At 41.6% G+C, this 19,823-nt stretch overlaps 2 protein-coding genes across 2 annotated transcripts in view; one reads left to right on the forward strand and one right to left on the reverse strand.

Moving 5' to 3' along the window:
* LOC139649471 (serine/threonine-protein kinase PAK 3-like) overlaps nt 1–10,291 on the forward strand; it is a 28,894-nt gene extending 18,603 nt beyond the window's left edge. Inside the window, exons 6-16 of the mRNA XM_071529612.1 lie at nt 1,432–1,494; nt 3,396–3,548; nt 3,629–3,803; nt 4,630–4,693; nt 6,919–6,967; nt 7,073–7,185; nt 8,360–8,477; nt 8,685–8,784; nt 9,475–9,671; nt 9,814–9,951; nt 10,155–10,291. Of these exons, the coding sequence (XP_071385713.1) occupies nt 1,432–1,494; nt 3,396–3,548; nt 3,629–3,803; nt 4,630–4,693; nt 6,919–6,967; nt 7,073–7,185; nt 8,360–8,477; nt 8,685–8,784; nt 9,475–9,671; nt 9,814–9,951; nt 10,155–10,244 (1,260 nt within the window). The 3' untranslated portion in view covers nt 10,245–10,291. The remainder of the gene's footprint in view (nt 1–1,431; nt 1,495–3,395; nt 3,549–3,628; nt 3,804–4,629; nt 4,694–6,918; nt 6,968–7,072; nt 7,186–8,359; nt 8,478–8,684; nt 8,785–9,474; nt 9,672–9,813; nt 9,952–10,154) is intronic.
* Nucleotides 10,292–10,385: 94 nt separating this feature from the next.
* Nucleotides 10,386–19,735, reverse strand: LOC139642780 (calpain-5-like; the record flags this gene model as incomplete). Its single annotated transcript, XM_071518197.1, has 7 exons — nt 10,386–14,903; nt 15,743–15,879; nt 15,975–16,096; nt 16,652–16,854; nt 19,130–19,252; nt 19,351–19,546; nt 19,658–19,735. Coding segments are annotated over 7 exons (1,042 nt in total), but the record flags the coding sequence as incomplete, so codon positions are not given.
* Nucleotides 19,736–19,823: the final 88 nt, after the last annotated feature.

The following is a 19,823-nucleotide window of genomic DNA, read 5'->3' on the forward strand; positions in this document are numbered from 1 at the left end:
TGGTTTAAAATAGCCTGGACAGTCCTAATTCTTGCTGGTATAGAGTAGGATTTTCAGAAGGGTTGAAGTACAACACTTGTGTTGTACTTCAACATATGGCCCTTAATGAACGGGGTAACAGCTGAATATAATATGAAAATTAGCCATAACAACTTAATAATGTAGGGGTAATCAGGTTAGTGATGCTGCTCTGGTTTGATATATACAAACAGGTACAGCTGTTTGACCCAGTGGCAAAAATGAACACCACTTAAGTTAAAAATTGACATTGTCAGTTCAGTTTATTCAGTGAGAAACTCCACAACAATCAAGACATTAATGTCTAGATTGACAATTCATTCATTGTCAGACCACTGATTTTTAGAACAATTCATTCAAAATATGTGTGTATAGTGGTTATAATTATGATTTTCAATGCCAAAACCTTTAGGATAATGGAAAACAGCATTCACATTTATCCAAGCACATCATCCAGAGCAGCGTATTTGCATCAGAGCCTTTTAGAGCCAATCTGTAACTGTTCTCTTCTACAAATAGCCTAGTGATTTAATCTTCCTTAAATATCCCAAAATTCAGTCAATTCAACACAACAAGGACAGTGTGTTGCATAGCTGAAGAAGTGGTAGAATAAAGAAATCCATCATAAAATATATTTTCAAAAATCTTTTAACAAAACACATTCATCAAAAAGAGCTTCACAAAGCAACAAAGGACACAAATAGATAAAAAAAAAAAGAAAACCAATCACAAATTTGTGTGTGTGTGTGTGTGTGTGTGTGTGTGTGTGTGTGTGTGTGTCTGTGTGTCTGTGTGTGTGTGTGTGTGTGTACAGAGGAACACAAAGGCCCCTTAAGCAGAAGAGAAAGGAGGTGAAAGGGTTAGGGGAGTTAAGGGAGAAAGTAAGCTATATTAAATTAAAAGATCTTGAGTTAAATATCGAGACAGTACTGAGACAATTATTGAGACATAATCCTATAATTTTGGTAGTCTAATAACTATTGGATTTTATCTTGACAGTGCTATCAAGAGGTTTGAAACCAGGCACAGATATTGGAATATATAATAAGTGCATGAGCAGGAGCAGAAGTTATGTAGCTTCCAAATAAAACTCTGATTAAAATAGCAATTTTTAAGAAGAGAAATTCTAAATTAGGGGGAGATGGAGAAGATTCAGAAAGTTCCTGGGCCAAGGACAGTCCTCAGGTGGCATGATTTGTCCCTATCTTGTCTCATCAACACCAGTGAAAGCCTCTCCTCCTCATGCTGTGTGTGAGGAGGTAATGTGTGGACCTACAGTAGTGTCCATCCCTCAGTAGCGTACCCCTGCCCCCCACCCCCCCCCCCACCCCCCTTCCCTTAAGTCCACTTACTCTTAACTCTTGTGTGGGTTTGTTTTGAGTAAATCCTCCCATTCTCAACCTTCACATTCAGAACCGACTGCTGTCATCTGGGCCTCCTGTCAGCCTTAGAACCTGCAGCGCATTATTTGACAAGGTAATTCCTCCATATTACTTTCCACATGCTGTGCCTCTGCATTGGCTATGAAGCCAAATTCAGCTATTTGATCTCCTAATTTTGACGATACTGACTAGATAAAGCAAAATACTCCAGTGCCACTTTTATGTTGAATGGTAAGGACCATTACTTAACACGTGCCAGATATTTGATTTTAGAGGCATCATCACTCTCTGTATTGAAATTCTTTGGGGGGATATAATTGGATCTGTTCATTTTTGATATTCCAGAAAAACACCTAATACCTGTGAGCATTTTGAAATGGTCCGTCTCTGAAATGGCAGGGCAGGGGCGCATGCCACAGAGGGTTGTGATGACTATCAAACTTCTGCATGTACGACCTCATATTCCTCACAGTTTGATCCACATCGTCAATAATGTGCCTGTAACTCCATCACCACTGTAGACATTACCGCATGGCTCTGAGAAAACAACATAGCGCTGCTTTATTGGTTAGGCAGACTCTCATCTCTGCACTGCACTCTTGGCCCGGCCCTCCTTGGAGCAGCACCCAGGTCAGACGCCCTACATGTCTGAATGGAGGACTGCGTCTGTCCTTCAGCCAGACCCTTTGCCTTAATCACTAGAACTAAGCTGCACTGCTTCATTTATGCATGACGAGACTGGGAATGGACGAAATGTTTCCATTCCATAAGAGGAAGACGATCCAAGGCAAGCAGACATTTGGATGGGTGGAAATAAAGGCTGAGCTTTAAGCATAACAATCGCCTGAAGCATATTAATAGCACTTCTGAAACGGTATCTTGCAGATCAAGAAGATATCTACAGCTCACCACCGCATTGCATATCCTGCAATGTTGCAGCACACTGCAAAAAAAACATCCATCTTAACAAGTCATCCAGTCTCATATTTAGTGTTCAAATCATATTTTTTTTAAAACAAGACAGCAATTCTGCCAATGGAGTGTGTTCATGAGAAGAAATGAGTCAGTATCTTGAAACAAGTCAGAATAAGGCAGATCACTGCACTGCTATCAAGAAAATGACACAAAATTCTTCAAACAAGTTGATTTGCATTGGAAACAAGTGAAATTATCTCACCCCATTGGCAGATTTCTTCACTTGTTTTAAGAAAATTATGATTTTAGGACTAAGGAATAATAAACTAAATGACTTCTTAAAATGGAGATTTTTTTCTCCTATATCTCAGCTAACTATAGAACAGTATGCTTCTCCTTAAAAATTCATACTCTCCTGTCATAAACTGCACTGAACTGCACCTCACTCTGTTAACACTCCTCTCTTTCTCTTTCTCTGTTACTGCTGCTTCCCTGTCACTCGACTCACAATGCTTTTCTGTGCTATCAGCAGAATTTCTCCTCACATTTTTACCCCATATGGTAACCCAATGAAATCTGATCATGTTCCTTTCATTCATTTTTTTTTTTTGCACAAAATGCCAGACGTAACAGTATAGAATATCACAAGAGATGAACTGTAATGTTGTGGGTTCATTTTGATCATATGTGCTCAGTGTTTTTCGTAACCGCTACTTTTAAGTTACATATACTGCACATATAAGGCCTTTTGTCAGTCTCCAGTAATCTGAATCTGTTATATACTTGATACAGTTACAATAAATTTGAAGCTGGCATCAGAATTAGAAATTATTATTTATATTAGAGATGCCATCAGTCAGAAAAAGTCCCTTTGAACCCCAACTTTCCAGATCCCAACCTGTGAAAATGGTTGTTTTTTGCGGGGTTTGCAGGCTGTCCAAGACGTCTTCCACAGTCACAGTCCAAACACAGAGTGGAGAATATTTTTGTTTTGTGGAATATTTTGGGAATCTACACCTACACCTTTCATTCCATACTGCTGCATACATATCCAGACTGACTTACACCTCTACCCTCCAGGGTGCCAAAACATCATCGTCAGAGCCACCGATAGCTCCCCCTGTGTCAGAAGAGGAGGATGAGGAGGAGGAAGAGGAGGAGGAGGAGGAAGAGGAAGACGACGACGATGAGATGCCCCCGGTCATTGCGCCTCGGCCCGAACACACTAAATCTGTGAGTTGTATGGCAGGGATGAGGAGTCTGTTACAAACTTCTTCCCCCTTGCCATGTGTTGACTGTTTCGCTCCTTGCAGATCTACACTCGCTCTGTGATGGAGCCAGTGAAGCCTCCCAGCCCCGTGAAAGAGGTGGTGACTCCGCCGGAGTCCCAGGTCCAGCCGGAGAACACGTCCAACACAATGTATCGCCACACCGACCGCCAGAGGAAGAAGTCCAAAATGACGGATGAGGAGATTCTGGAGCGGCTCAGTATGTCTACTTATAGAAAGATGTGTTTTTTATGTTTGTCTGTGTGTGTTAGAGCTGAACAATTAAATGCAATTAATTGCTTAAGAGAGAGGGGCGTCCAAACTGTGTTGACTAGTTTGGATAACTGGCTGGATATTTGGGTGCCGGGGTGGCCCATACTGCAGGTTAGGACAGTGGTTCTCAACCTAGGGGTCAGGATCCCCCAGGGGGCTGCAAGATAATTTTGGGGGGTCGCAAGATGATTTATGGGATAGGAAAAAACATATTTCTACTATACAAGTTTATTATCATGTCTATTTTTTTTTATTTTTTTTTAGTAATTTTTGCTTTTTTCTTGTGGAATACTGAATAGTTTTCAGCCTCTAGGCCTCCTCTGATACTAAATCAAATCAAACAGCCTGAAAAGGAAAATCATTCTTTGGTTGAACTGCTCAATACTCTGCATGTGCATCCTGAGATGGGAGTTGTGAGTAGGCATCATCATTCATTTGAAGGGGTCACAAGCCAAAAAGGTTGAGAATCACTGAGTTAGAAGACTGACTAATACCTGAAAGGATGTTGGTTCAAACCTTAGAACCTGTAGAAGCTCTGTAAAATCCCTTTCCAGCATTTCAGCCCAAATTACCAGCATGCAACAGGCAGCAGAGATGCGTGTATTCAGCTACTCTACATATCTATGTGGCCATGAGACAGGCCATGTCTCTGGGACAGACAGGCAGCGATGTGTTCTGTGTATGTGTGTGTGTGTGTGTTTGTGTGTGGGTCCTCCTGTCTGTGTGCCCACACAAGTTCAACCAACTATGAATCTGTTTTCTCTCTGACTCAGGGAGTATTGTGAGCGTGGGGGATCCCAAAAAGAAGTACACACGCTTTGAGAAAATAGGACAAGGGTAAGTCTCTCCTTCATCATAAACCACTCGCCACTGTTATTGAAATAGAGCAATTTTTGGAGCAGTCAGTCTAGCCAGGAGAGATTGAGCCGCAGTGACCACTTCAGAGAGACAGAGGTAGAGGGAGAGAGGCTGGATGCCTGAGAGAAAAGAGAGAGAAGTAGACAGGAAATGAGAACTGTATCCTGAAATGGACATGGGCCAGATTAGCTTAGTCTTCTCTCTCTCTCTCTCTCTCTCTCTCTCTCTCTCTCCTTCTCCCTCTCTCTCCCTCCTTGTCTTTCTCTCTTTTAAGGCTGCTGCTTTTCTGTCATCCTCCTCCACAACTCCCTGTTCACTACACATCTGAACAGATAAAAAACTGGGTAGATGGTAGCTGTTCTGACATGCTCACTATTCCCAGGATCAGGAAGCTCCTATCTGACACAGTAGAGAAGTGTCTATTTACTCACTATAGAGTTATCTTTAAGTTATTAGCACCGGACTAAACAGGAACTCTGCTTCATTATTCATAGCTACTGACAATACACAGGTGTAGCTGACAGCAGGAGAAAGGGAGAAGGAGGAAAGGCCAGAGGCCCAAATTCACCAGGGGTTGTGAGGCTCATGAGTGCGTGCTACACCTCCAAATAAGGAGAAAATGGTTGCATGTCATGCCTTGACAATGTGCAATGAAGGAGACACCAAATTGCATGCAGATCCAGCACCTGAGCTTATCACTACCTTGGTAACTCAATGTTAATTAGGTTTTGGTGGTAAAATGAGCACACATATTAATGATATTTCAGCTTTAATATGTATAAACAACCTAGTCATAGTGAGTGCCTGATTCACAATGTGCCCTTGCATGGTTAATGCACAATTAAGGTTAGACAGTAGTTGGATTTATTTAGCAATAAATATAATAAAAGTGCGATGAAGTAAATTGTGTCTTCACTTCATGAGAACATAAGAAAAAATTGGCCTTCAATGATACAGCAAAAACATAACTCCCTTTGGACAGAATTTCTTATAGCCAAGCATGATTTGTCAACTGGCTAAAGTAGGCTGAGTCTCTCTATTTTTCAGTCTCAAGTTCAAGATATTCAATATCCCTGGAGCAAAAATCATGTCTGTTTGCTTGATTGCAATTGATTGTATGAAAATGTTTGAAAATCTCCCAACTGCACTGTCAGTTCATCAAGCACACAGCCCATCTCAGACTGTCAGACTTGAGTACAGTCTGACAGTTTGATATTAATTGCCTTTTGTGTCGGATGCTAACTTTCCATCTATAGCTCCTTCAAATGAACAGGCCCAAATGCCTTTGTTTTGCAATCTTAGTCAATTTTGGCCAGAGGAAGGAAGAGTAAATCCTAAGCATAGTGGTGTGTGGTCTGAGGTATTATCCCACTCATTGTAGGACAGTGACAAACAGAAGGCGGCTCAGCTATTTTAATCTGTGTTTTACCAATGAAAGACTTATTTAGGTTATTTTAGAATACATATCCACATTTTGATTTCACCACTGCTGCTGTGGCTCAGGGGTTTAGAGGACGATCATTTAACACACTATAACCTAAATAATAGTAGATTCAGAAGTCAGGTAAACAAGGCATGAAACCATCAGATAATTCTATATTGAAAATGTATAAATCTCCACCATTATTGAGTATTTCTGGTCTTTTAATGACTGAACACACCAGAGAGATCCTCAAATAGCTTAGCTTGGGGGGCATTTTTGGAAAACTGCGTCAGCTATGCACTTGTGTGTTTTCATTTTCAACCTTTTGATGTTTGCTGTTGTAGCTTATTTTTTCTGGAGGTGTATGGGTGAGAAACATATGATCAGTACTGGGCTATTAGACAAAGGCTGGTCCCCCGTAGACTTTAAAATCTGAAACTGATATCTTCCTGAATGTGAATGGGTTTGTTTGTTTGGGTTTTTTTATGCCCAAGTGTGTTTTTTTACCCCAGTTATTTCTATAACTCCATGATAATATGTTGTTATGATCCTGTTTGGACTTGAAATGTGAAATAAACAGATGTCTTAAAAATCCCAGGAGTGAGTCACAGTCCAGGCAAGATGAAATATAAAAACAAAAAAACCACAAAGTGACAATACAGCAAATATTCTTTTTATGCTGTTTAGTGTGTGGGTGCAGACTCATTTGCCAGGACCTTTTAAAACCTATTTAAAAAGCTTTGGTATATCACTGATGTGGGTTTGATCTTGTGTTTCCCAGAGCGTCTGGCACTGTGTATACCGCCATCGACATCGCCACTGGCCAGGAGGTAGGCACATTATTTTCTTTTTACTTATTAAGCCGCCCTGGCTAACTTTCCTTCTAGAAATCGTATTCCCTATCTGGGAAACTAACTCCTTGTGTGTTTTCTCAGGTGGCCATTAAGCAGATGAACCTGCAGCAGCAGCCCAAGAAAGAGCTGATCATCAATGAGATCTTGGTGATGAGGGAAAACAAAAACTCCAATATAGTGAACTACCTGGACAGGTCAGCTCCTCAACAAACATCAAGTCAACAGTTGCTGTTTCTGAATAAGCCATTATATCAGTCTGAAAAAGCAAACAGAATTGAGCTGAAGACTTATTTAAGGTCATTTTGATTAAAATGAATTTAGATTTTGGATTCCTGTTAAAGAAAACGATCTATACTTCGAGTCTTTATACTTCAACTACTACTATTTAGTACTTCAGCTAACTCAATTAAAACCCAATCTTTTTTTTTTCAGGTTTGCTAGGGTTTTTGTCAATGAAAATAAATTTTGAAATTTTTATAACCTGTGTATAATAGAATTATACAGGATGTGGGGAAAAAAATTATGCAAAGCACAAAGACTTCCCAGCAATGTTTTTCTTGAAACCCAGTTTATAACACATTCATAACACAGGAACAAGAGCTTGACAGCTATATGGGACATTCATTACCACAGATTCAGCTGTTATGTTAGTTCATAAGATATTCATGAAGCATCTATATATATAAGTGGCATAGATATGGAATCACATTTTGGTGGTTCCTAATATAAAATAACTATGTTAAGATGCCTGCCTACATTAGGTATTGTGTATGTAAGTTGACGGATGATGGATGAATACGTTATCGAAGCTGCCATAAAGGTTGAATCAGTATTCATGGACGTATCAGTCTTGAAGCTCTTGTTCATGTGTTTCAAACCAAGTTTCAAGCAAGTGTTTCACGTAAACTTTCCTCAGTAATAGTGACAGCAGTGGTGCAGGATTTAGCATGTTTTAGTCAGCCAATTGCCCAGAGGACAAGGTCAGTGCTTGTTGTTACCATAATGATTCTGAGGGATCCTCTGCGGCCAGTGGAAAAACAAGCTGCCAGTGTAGTTTCAGAACACCTCCTTCTTTTTCTTGTTTGTTAATGGAGGTCAACATTCAGCATTAAGGCACATTACTGCCACCTACTGTTTTGAAATAACAAAATCCAGCAATATTTGCTATTACACTATTCCACACTATTCCAAAATCCTCTTAAATGTAATTTCCTTAACACTTCTTTCAATCAACTCTTTCATTGCTGTTATTTTTTACAATAACATGCTCAACTGATTTTTCTTCTGCTCCTGATAGAATTCACATGAACCACAAGGGTCCTCACCCTGTATTTTTCTGTTTTACCCTCTTTCTCTCTCTTTTTCTAGTTACTTGGTAGGAGATGAGCTATGGGTGGTGATGGAGTATTTGGCTGGAGGCTCGTTGACAGATGTAGTGACTGAGACCTGCATGGACGAGGGCCAGATTGCTGCAGTCTGCAGAGAGGTAAGAAGCCAAGTTTATACACCAGCCATACCACCCACTCCTTCTGTGGCCGTGGCGAGTTGACCCTTACAGCCAGGTGGGCACATGCAAACAAATCTGTATGTTTCACTCAGCCAAGAGAAGAAGACGTTGTGTTGTGACAGATTTCCATCTGCATATGTGGGTGCTGATCAGCCACATTCTCAAACTTTTCATGTCTCCTCATAGTGTCTTCAAGCCCTGGACTTCCTACACTCCAACCAGGTGATCCATAGAGACATCAAAAGTGACAACATCCTCTTGGGCATGGACGGCTCCGTCAAGCTCAGTAAGTCATCAATTTATTCATCAAACATATGGAAATTTTGCCTTTGGCTTTATTGTGGAAGAGTTAAAAACAGACAAAAAAAACACAAGACACACGGGCAACAGAAACATTAATCTGAGAGAGCATCGCACGAGCTTCTGGGGGCGACTGATAGAAATCCTGTACAAGAAATAGAACGAGGCTAAGGGGAGGGCTTAGTTAATAAACGCCCCTATATTTCCGCTATTGTTGCAGTTTATAGTCGTAGGGGATGCTGAGATGACGCTGAGGCTTAAAATCCCCACCCCCTCAACCATGATTTGTGGTTTTCAATGTCAACGGTTTTCAATGTCAACGCCCCCTCCACACAGAATCTGGATACATTGCTACCAGACCCTTGATTATATTATCAAGGGTCTGAGAGCGAGACTACAGAAACAGTATTACAGTTACAGAGGTTTCAGTGCATATTCCAGGTCATATTTGCAAGAAAAGTACAATTTCTGGTAGAGAATTGGTAGAGATTCGGGTTAAGAATTGACTAGAGATTGGTATTGGAATTGGAATTGGAATGGTGATTGATAAATGTAAAGTACACATTGGTCTCCAAAGCAGAATGGTGTGGGTTAAGTCAGTTACGAAGAAAGAACATAACACAGCACTGTATGTCTCTCTCTCTCTCTCTCTCTCTCTCTCTCTCTCCCTCTGCAGCGGACTTTGGCTTCTGCGCCCAGATCACTCCAGAGCAGAACAAGCGCAGCACGATGGTGGGCACGCCCTACTGGATGGCACCAGAGGTGGTGACCCGGAAGGCCTACGGGCCAAAGGTGGACATCTGGTCTCTGGGAATCATGGCCATCGAGATGGTGGAGGGAGAACCGCCCTACCTGAATGAGAATCCACTCAGGGTGAGAGACAAAATGCACTACTCTGCATATTTCCCCAATGATCATACACATACAGTATCCATATAGTTTAAATATTCAGACTTTTCCTGTGGTACCCTCAGACAGTCATTTGATATTCTCCTTACCTGACCTGTCCTTCCAGGCCCTGTACCTGATAGCCACCAACGGGACTCCAGAGCTGCAGAACCCAGAGAGGCTGTCATCTGTATTCAGAGACTTCCTCAACCGCTGTCTGGAGATGGATGTGGACCGCAGAGGCTCGGCCAAGGAGCTGCTCCAGGTAATAACGATAACTTGGCTCCGGGAATCAGTCGTTTAATGATGGTAATAATCATCAAGATTTGGTTCCCCAGAATTTCGCTGTCGCCAGTTCTTGTCCTATAGATGGTGCCGAGTCATCACTAAATGACAGCTTTCTATCATTCCAATTCTGTAATTTCCCCTATCTAAATTTTTTCATCCATTGTTTTCTGTCCTCTGCAGCATTCCTTCCTGAAGTTAGCGAAGCCTCTATCCAGCCTGACGCCTCTGATTGTAGCCGCGAAGGAAGCCATAAAGAACAGCAGTCGCTAGGGTGCGCCCGTTGTCCGCACCCAAGGCTGGAGCCCCGCCCCTGACGTGTGTGTTGACGGGGGGGTAGGGGTTGGGTGTGCGGGTGGTGGGTGACAGTGACAGCACAAAGGGGGGTTGTGTGACTTACAGTGACAGCACAAGGACAAAAGACCCCCAGGCCTCCTCGGTAGGACGGACATCTGGCCTTGCAGCCTCTCAGCCCATGCTGCTGAAAAGACCTCGCCTCCTCGTTTACTTCTCCAGCACTCTGTACATGTAGAGCAGTCCATCACATGTGTGTGTGCGCGTGTGGGTGTGTGTGTGTGTGTGTGTGTGTGTGTGTGTAAAATGTATGTGCACATCTCTTTGTGTCATATGTCCTGTTTGGGAGGCAGTCACCCCCAAACCAAAAAAAGGGTGGAGAAAAAAATCAAATAGAAACAAAAGTGTGCTCCTTTTCAAGATTTTAAGCAAGAGAAACCTTAGGAGTGAAGAGGAGAAAATGAGAAAACTAAGAGCTTGTGATTCCTTCCCTGCCCCGCTAAAGGCTCGGTTTTCTGTCCTCCAGTCCCTCCATAAGGCGCGATCAGGCCACACCTGCACCTGCAGTGACCATTTAATATGAGAGAGTGACTCTGGGACTCTGGACCCGACCTCCGCCTGCATGACCATGGCTCTGTGGAGCAACCTTGCTAATCCTCTGCAGATTGTCACATCTCAAGGTGGCGTTGTTTGTGTGTGTATGTGTGTGTGTGTGTGTGTGTGTGTGTGTGTGTGTGTGTGTGCGTGTGTGTGTGTGTGTGTGTAGGGGTGCCGTTACAGGGGGAAAAGACAGGAATAGTTTCACATGACCTAAACCACTTTTAACCTCCGTCATTCATCTACTTCTGTATCAGTGAAGAGATACACTTCTCATCTTTCATTTGAGCCAAATTCTTTCAGGCAATATCTCTGTCACAGAGTACTTGGAAGTTACCTGTAGTTAATTAGCCTTTTTTCCTCCTATTGTCACTTAAATTATGTGACTTTAATGGGCTTTCTGTGACCCAATGCAGACAATTCATTGGTTTCATTGGTTTTCATTTCTGTTTTTTTTGTTTGTTTTTTTTAAGAAGTAGCCATCACAAATAATATATATGACTGAATTCAGTCATATTAATTGTTAAATATCAGGTTTCATGGTCATGGGGATGCTGTAAAATACTGAAAATAATGTTTGCCTACCTAAAACACCAAATTCAACTAGAACTGCAATACTCAGTCCAGAAATTGACACAATTGCAATAAATGAAAAATAAAAAATTCTAATAAATTACAGTCAACAAGGGCTACGTATGCAGTTGTGATTTTGAAAATCTAGTGAGAGACACTTGATTACACTGAAACGTAGATGGCTTATTCCAGGTATACCACCCGGCAGAAATTATTGGAAAGGCTATAAATAAAAATTGCGCACAATCATAGTCAATTTCATTGCTGATGCATGCAACTAATATCATTTTATCTGTAAATTAGGCTATATTAAAATGCATGCAGACATAAGCCTCCCTTTCATATTTTAGAGATGGTTTAGACTAAGATTTCAGCCTGTAGACCTGACAGTAATCCTTACATTTCACTCTTTCAAAAGGCAAAAAGAAGACATGTTGTAATTATATAGATGCAGTGGGGTGGGGGCCATAAACATCCTTGTGTCTGACACCTCTCTGTGTGGTGTGTGTGTGGGCACACAACACATACATGGTGGTGAAGCAAGGAAGAGAAGGAGACAACAGCAAATATCCTTCAAACCATTTGGCTTTTGAATACAGACAAAAGCTCTTAGAAACCCCAGAATTGGTTTGATGGTGAGATGTTTAACAAACATAATGGAAACAACACACACATTCCCTTTAAACTAGCTGTGAGCAGAACCTAATAGAATATCCCTTGACCAACAAACAATATTAATAAGAGTACAGATGGTGTGGAATAATTAATGTGGTGACTGTTGTAATGTCTTTCTCAAAGAATTTTAATAGAAGTAGGAACATAAAACAAGTAAAAATGTAAAATGTAGGAACGTAAAAGAAATATAAAGCGGTTTCATGGATTTTATAATGATTCTGCAATCTGGAAAATCATCTTATATAGGAGAGTACATTATTACAACTGTGTCGACTCATGTTGGGATTGAATACCAACACAAACGTGGCCTGCCTGTCCATAAGGACATATGTACATACAATTTCTAATGAGGTACAGCACCCCCCCCCCCCACCACCCCCCACCCTCCCCCCTCCTTCCCCAGCATTTACGATGCTGCTGATGTATGCTCCAGTGTCTTTTTTGTCCCTCACTCTGTCTTATGTGACTTTTCTCATATGATCTAAATGTGTGTTCCTATGTGTTTTTGGCGGATCGTGAGAGAATGTTATTCAGTCATTTCCCCAAGCGGAGGATTTTAAAGTAGTGAGTGCCATTTTATGATTGTAGCCTGTCTTAAAGTTGGAATCAGAACTGTGTTAGAGGTTCACATTGTTCTCTGCCATTCCTTTCATCCCTGGTAAGTGGTAAAACTCCTTTCTGTACATAAGTGATCTATAAACTACTTTGTGTCTGTATTTGATAGTTTAGTCGGGCATTTCCCGTGTGGCATCCCTCTGTGTGTGTGTGTAGGCGTGTATGTGTGTGTGTGTGTTGTGTGTGTGTGTGTGTGTCGAGGGGGGGCTACCTCAATCTGCACTAGAAGATGCCTCACTCTTGTTGTCCACCTTGACTTTGAGGTGCAGGGTAGCTGCTTGGTCATATTGTACCTCCATTGTACAATAAATGTACAGAAGATGAAGGAGTGATGTTAGACAGGAGGATGTGACAGATTTCATGCATGTAAAACAAACTATACACTGTATTTCATCTTCAAATAGGTTAAGATTGTTAGGATAATGTATGTATGTATGTAAATATGATGGGAAATCCCCCCCTCCTTTTTTCAGAATTATGTAACTTAAAATGACAATATTCAGGTTGCTATATGGTATGTATCAATAAATGTTTTGCACCCTGGAAACTGAAAAAAAGAAAACAAACACACGCTCTGTCTCTCCACCCCCCCGGATCAAACTTCTCCTGTTTGGGCTTTATCGGACACTCCTTCATCTGGACAGAGAGCCAGTGAACGCGGCGCTCTGTGTGCAGGCCCACACAGTCTGTCCTGAGTACCACTGCTGAGTGTTAGTACATGTGTGTGTGTGTGCGGTAGGTGAGGGTGGCCTGTCAGGAAGCTTCTGGCCCTGGGACATTCGGCCTCTCCCCCCTATGTACAGGTCTGAACTATGAGCACAAAGGTGAATTTTGGGACAACAGACACCGCTGACCTGCCCCTTTTTTCTGTGGTTGCTCCTGTACATTCCTATCTTCTGAATGTGTAAACCTGTACACGTGGCGTGAAAATTCCTCTATTAATGTGTATCAAGAGAATGGAACAAAGACAAAAAATGTTTCTTTTTAAATTATTATTATTATTATTATGATTATTATTATTACTCTTATTATTGTCTAGCTTTGTAAAACTGCTGATCCATCTGGCATACCTCAGCAGGCCTTTCCCCCCCATCTTTGAAAAAGGACAAATGAGTGACGGGGAAATGAGGTTTTGGATAAACTATTTTTAATTGTGGTTGAAGCAATAGACTTTTTGAACTTTGAATTGTGCATGGCTGTGTCTTGAGTGTAAAACAACAAAATATTGCAGTTTGGGAACTGGACTGAAATAAAAAAAGAGGAAGAAAACCAGACTTGTGGCCAATCATGGAGGCTACCTTGACTCTTGGGTTGAATTTCTTTAAAAAAAAAATTCCATTCAGGGTTTTGCATGATCTTTGCAATCATGAGAAGGAAACATGACGACACAAACTGATGGAAGAAAGGAAAAAGGGCTGTATTATATGTTTTGAAGATGCATTACGCAAATACAGAATATTTGAACATTTTGTCGCACATACAGTAATAGCTTTTCCGGATAAAGGCACTTATATGTATGATATAATTATATGCATGATAAGACTTAAATGAGGCACAACTCTCATATCACTTACAGCATGTATAGTAAAACAAATCTAAAAAATAGGAATGATGTCTTCACAGGAATCTTGCAGAACTATATCACTATAAAATGTTTATATAAGTTACACAAAAATGGTTTAAAAAGTAACAAAGGTAATTCAAAAATGATACAATCTGACAAAAAGTAAATACCAGGAATTGACATTCAGTCTGTCCAATAGTGTTCAATTCTCAACCTTGGGAATAATTCGCCAACGTGCAAATAATGGTGGCAATCCAAGAAAATTTAGCTTTCTTAATTGCATACAAACATGGTCATAAAATGGTATAAAAAGGGAAGCGAAGTTCATTCCATCACAGCACTGGTACCAGTGCATTGGTGGTATCGACATAGTGCAGTACTCAAAATGATTTAACCCTTTCCCTGGGCATTTGGCTGTATGATTGACCAGGTCACATGGCAGTGAGCTGAGTGGAGGTGATGATCCTCAGGCTGACAGAACCAGGCATCTCATCAGCCATGTGCCGGCCTCCCTTCCTCAGCTTCAGCCTCTGAGGGTCTGTGGTGTCCTTCACCGCACCGGACAGCACCACCTGACCCATGAACTCGTCCTTCACCGCATTGCTGTTCCACACCTGGGGAGGGTGAGGAAACATTGGGAAGACAACACAGTTAGCAGTTAGAAAGGTGTAACAAGTAAGATATTTACTGTCCCATAGCATAAAATATTGGTACATAATATCAGCAGGGGTTTGATAGGGTTGTTGATCAATACAATGACTCAACAATTACTTCACCAGGTGCTGAGATTTCTGACTTTCAAAATTCATTTTCTGGCCCGTACTTTGTTTTAGAACCAAGGCTCCCCGCCCTTTCCAAATGTGACTTCATTATTTATGTTAATTATCAACAACCGTAAGCTGTGCCAGAGACTTGATGTTCCAATTCCTTGATAGAGGTCGTTGATAGAGGCTGATAAAAATCCTCCAGTTCATGTAATGAGTTTCTTCATTTCTTTATTTTCATACGTCATTACAATTTCATGCCTCATTTGAATAGACAGCTCTTCGTTTGAACTTGCACAGATTGTGCAGCTTGCTTATCAGTCTACAATCAATTCCATGATTCAACAGAATGGATTGCAACATCATTTAAGCTACTACTATTACAATAATAACACTCAAACATTACTTTTGTAAAAACAAGGAACAATTTTTTTGCTTTGCGTTGTATTTCTTTATACATACAGATGACCGACAAAAACTGAAAGAGCACAAGTTATCTTCCAAGAGCTTGTTTTAGAAGCAACATTCTAAGTTACTTTTTAATGTAGCATGCCCCAGCACTGCCAGCCATTGTGATGACATATTATAGGCATCAGGACCACAGATATGTTGGGGAACAAAAATCCATCCAGTTTATTTCTCGTCAAATACCCATTGGTACAATATTACAGACAAACTGGCCATCTTACCTCCACAGTTAAGGGCTTCCTGGGCTTCTTCCTGTAGAAAATGGCTCTGGTTGCAAACTCAGGCTCCAGAGTGTCTCTCTGGATGGTCGATCGCACCGAGTGGCCTTCACAGGATATGATCACATAGGGGTCTGCGCCTGCAGAAAAACATGGAGGGAACCATGCATGAAGTTATGTTGGCAGATAAAACATTTAGCAAATGAGTTGGTATGTTTGGAGTGAAGTCTTCAACCTCCGCTGCTGTCCTGGTTCTCCAGCCCTTCAGCTCCATGGACATAGATGTGAGTCACAGCTTGTGGGTAGCCAAGGAACGAACTCCAGCAACGAATCTTGGGCTTATCCACCGTCAGCTCCCTGGGAGAGTTGGGTAGTACACAGGGTGAGGGACCAGGAGGGTAAAAGAGCTCCTATCTCAGTCAGATACCAGTAACACAGAGCACAGAGGAAGTGATGCAACGTCTCTGCTTCACAGACTCGACACTGTGGTCGGACTAGCTGGCTTGGCTGACCTGTGTGAAGCGAACATGATTAGGTATCGAGTCGAAGTCTGCCAACAAGAATGTCAGAAATCTGTGGCCAAGAATAGCAGTAGAAGGACAGGGAGATTACTTTAAAAGTGATTTGACAACCCCGCTGGGTGAAAGTAACCTCATGGCCTCCATTCTCCATGGCACTTGTATGCTTTTATAGGCTACTTTCCATGATTAAGAGTAAGTATTAAGTATCTAATTTCAGCAGTAAATGTAATGTACAGCTGTGTATTGCATTCTTGCTACTAAGGACTAAGGCTTTTCCTTGAGGTGTTTCTCCAGACTTGAGACCATTCATTCAAAGACAGGCATGCTGCTGATCAAACTAACTCAACAACACACTGTTAATCAGAGAAGTGACTTAAACAGACTGCCATACCTGCAGCCTGAGTCCACGTCAGTGAAAACACGGATCATGTACTCCCCCAGAGTCTGAGGCTTGAAGGTGGTGGGGATGATGATGTAGCGGCCCTGGGGCAGCATGCATCTCTTGAACACTGTGCGGGCGTTGATGTACGTAGACGTCTCCACATTCTGCTGGGTCAGGATGTCATGCATGCGATACTTCCTGTTCAGCTCCACCTTGAAAGAAAACAATGTGGAATTTATTCTCACGTTAAAAGGGAACATTGCTAAATTTAAGAACGACTCTCCCAAAGCCAGAAACCACAGAACAAAGACTTTTGGTATCATCAGGTATAAAGTTTGGAGTGTGACTATAACACAGTAGTTCGGTATAATGTATGTATTGTGGTGGCATTTGAATAGGTTTAGTAGTATCTGAAATAGTGATAGTTTGTTGTTTGGCACCTAGACAGATTCTTCCGCCTCCTACTGGCAGAAAAGTGAACAAAATCTGAATTTATTATAAGTATAGGGCAAGAAGTATAGTGTGTGAGAAGAGCAAAGAGCGTGTGTTGGACCTGTTCCAAATGCAGTGGGACCTTTCTCTGTGTTAGTCTCTTCAGTAGAACACAATCATTAAATAGTTCAATAAACTGGAGAGTGTCTAACTCAGTGGAGAGATCCCATGCTGGGTGCTTGTTTGAATTGACGACACAGAAATGTCTCACATCAGAGGAAGTTTTATTTATTGGCCTAATTGACCTTCTTCGAGGAATATCCTTTTTAGTTTCTTGCTCCACCTGTTTCCTTGTCTCCTTCATGGACGCTACCTCATTAATGATGTCTTTTATTTCCCTGGTCAGCAAAGGTTTGCTATAAGCTTGACAGTGCACTACTTTGATGGTAACAGCAGTTAATAGCCAGTCGCAGGGTGAGTTAGAGCATCAAGCTGTGGACTCAAAAATACACTAGTCCTCACACTCCAGGCCATCACTGAGTTGCTGGCACCCCATAGGTGTCCACTGACACACATTTCTGACTGCAGTTTTGTATTTTTGGATGTCAGGCTCATAATTGGTGATTCGATACACCATGCTGTGGGCTGAACAACTGACAGTTTTCTTATTACGACTGGGACAGTTCTCAAACTGTTTAACGAGGGTAAAAACAAAGTGGACGTAGTGTGTGGAGTCTGTCAACTGAAGCAGAGTAATACACAATACACCACTTGCATGAAGACATGGGACAGTTCCAGGGGAGAGGGTATGAGGTCTCAAACCCACTGCAGTAATGCTGCGTGCACAGTTGCTGTCACATGCTCCTCATGGCAGCAGCATGTATTGACATACAGTCCCAGCCCCCCTCCTCCCCTCTAGCTGGACTTGGCAGCGCCTCTGTCAGCATGTGGTGAGTGAACCCCTCTAGTGTGATAAGAGTGTATAGGGTGTGTGTGAATTGAGCCAGGTCTCTGACAAGCAGATCACATTTGAGATGCAAGGACTGTTTTGTCACATACTGTGTTTTAAAGGGTGACATGGCCTCATTTGAATGTGGTGACCTTATCCCTGCATGTGGGATAGAATGTAGTTTTGTCATTTTTTTACTGCAGTTTTAAACAGGATTGCACTGAGGAACTTCACTGAAACAACTCACAATTACTACACTATAAGTCTTTATGATACGACAAGATTTAAGTGTGTTTTAGTTTTTAACAGTGCTTCTAGTTGGTTTCACATTACACCTCAGAATTGGTGTGAATATATACATTTTGACCCCCAGCACTATCAAAGTACTTCTTTTTTTAATGTTTTACAGTAGATCAATATCTTTATATTGTAACATAAATCTCAAATCTTTCATGTAACTGGTTGGCAAACCATTCCTAGTGTCTTATGATGCCTGAAAAAAATGCAAAACTGAATTTTACAAACCTTCTCCTAGGTGTGCAGCAATAGTGCAGCAGGTAAGAAAGATTAGACTTCTACAATGGCTGCATTTGTATATTTACATGCTGCTGAACTGTCCGCATCTAACCGACAGTTGAGAAGAAATTATTTCTCACCAAATGTGTTCAGTTTCAGCTTGAACCAATTAGCTGAGGTATGTGCATTCTTTGTGTTTAATCATCTATGATTGAGCATCTTGTTGAAACAGTCGTTTTTGGTTTCTGATAAACTTGTTAAGTAATGTCTGCCTGTCATTATGAACACCCAACGACTGGTTCACTGTTTGTTCAACAAGCGAGTAGAAAAGGGAAACAGAGCCAAATTCTTTGACCAAAGGGGAAGCCAAAAATGTGATGAAATGTGACTTTCTCCCCAAAAATAAACTGACCTTGGACTGATGTCCACAGCCCAGACGAACACCCATTCCTGTATGGAACGTCTCACCACTAACTCCTTAAGTTCTCTTCTATCCTGGTTCATAAGGCTTCTGCTGTTGATTCCTCATTAGATCCGTGTTATCATGACGGTGGACGTTTGGTGAAAGTATTAAAATCTATATGTGGTACCTTGAAGACGCTGAAGCCGACGGTGAGATTTTCTCCCTGACCAATTTGTCTGTGGATCTTCATGTCTCTCTGCTGTAAGGAGATCAGAACCTCGTCCACCTCCTTCGTCACGTCAAACAGGTACTGCAAAAGGAGTTGAAAACGAGCAAAATAGATGTGCATCAAGGAAGTGGTTTTGACAGGAGTGTCCATAAGGAGCCTGGATATGGTCAGGGCCTCACCTGTGGGTTTTGCAGGAATGTCTGTTTGTTGTTAGCGCAGCCACCGCAGCGGTTGAGCAGAGGCTCGGCGTGTTTGGTCCAGCTCCCAAAATGCATAACCTCATTCCACGTCTTGTGGATGCTGATCACGGAAGTGTTAATGAGGCGGCAAACATCTGCATCTGTGAAGTTCTTGCACCAGTCTGTGAATGACATCCTGTGGATACAGACGCATGTACATACAGAAGAGGTACATTTACACTCTGAAGGAGGACATAAACCCACTGGATTTTCTCATATATTATAATTGGATTATTTTGTAACTCACCAGAACTCCCCATCGTCCTCTACTGTGATGCCTAGGTTGCCCCTCTCCGTGTCGCCAACCTTTGACCATTCCTCAGAGCTGATATGGAGGGAATTTCATTTATTTAGTTTTACTTGAACTTCTTCTGTCGTCATCTGGTCTATTTTTATTTTTTATTTTCTTTACA

The sequence above is a fragment of the Centroberyx affinis genome, unplaced genomic scaffold, assembly GCF_046629955.1.
Source record: "Centroberyx affinis isolate AG114_WGS23_722 - 3 ecotype Tasmania unplaced genomic scaffold, CSIRO-AGI_Caff_v1 ptg000001l_1, whole genome shotgun sequence".
Classification (NCBI taxonomy): Eukaryota; Metazoa; Chordata; class Actinopteri; order Beryciformes; family Berycidae; genus Centroberyx; species Centroberyx affinis.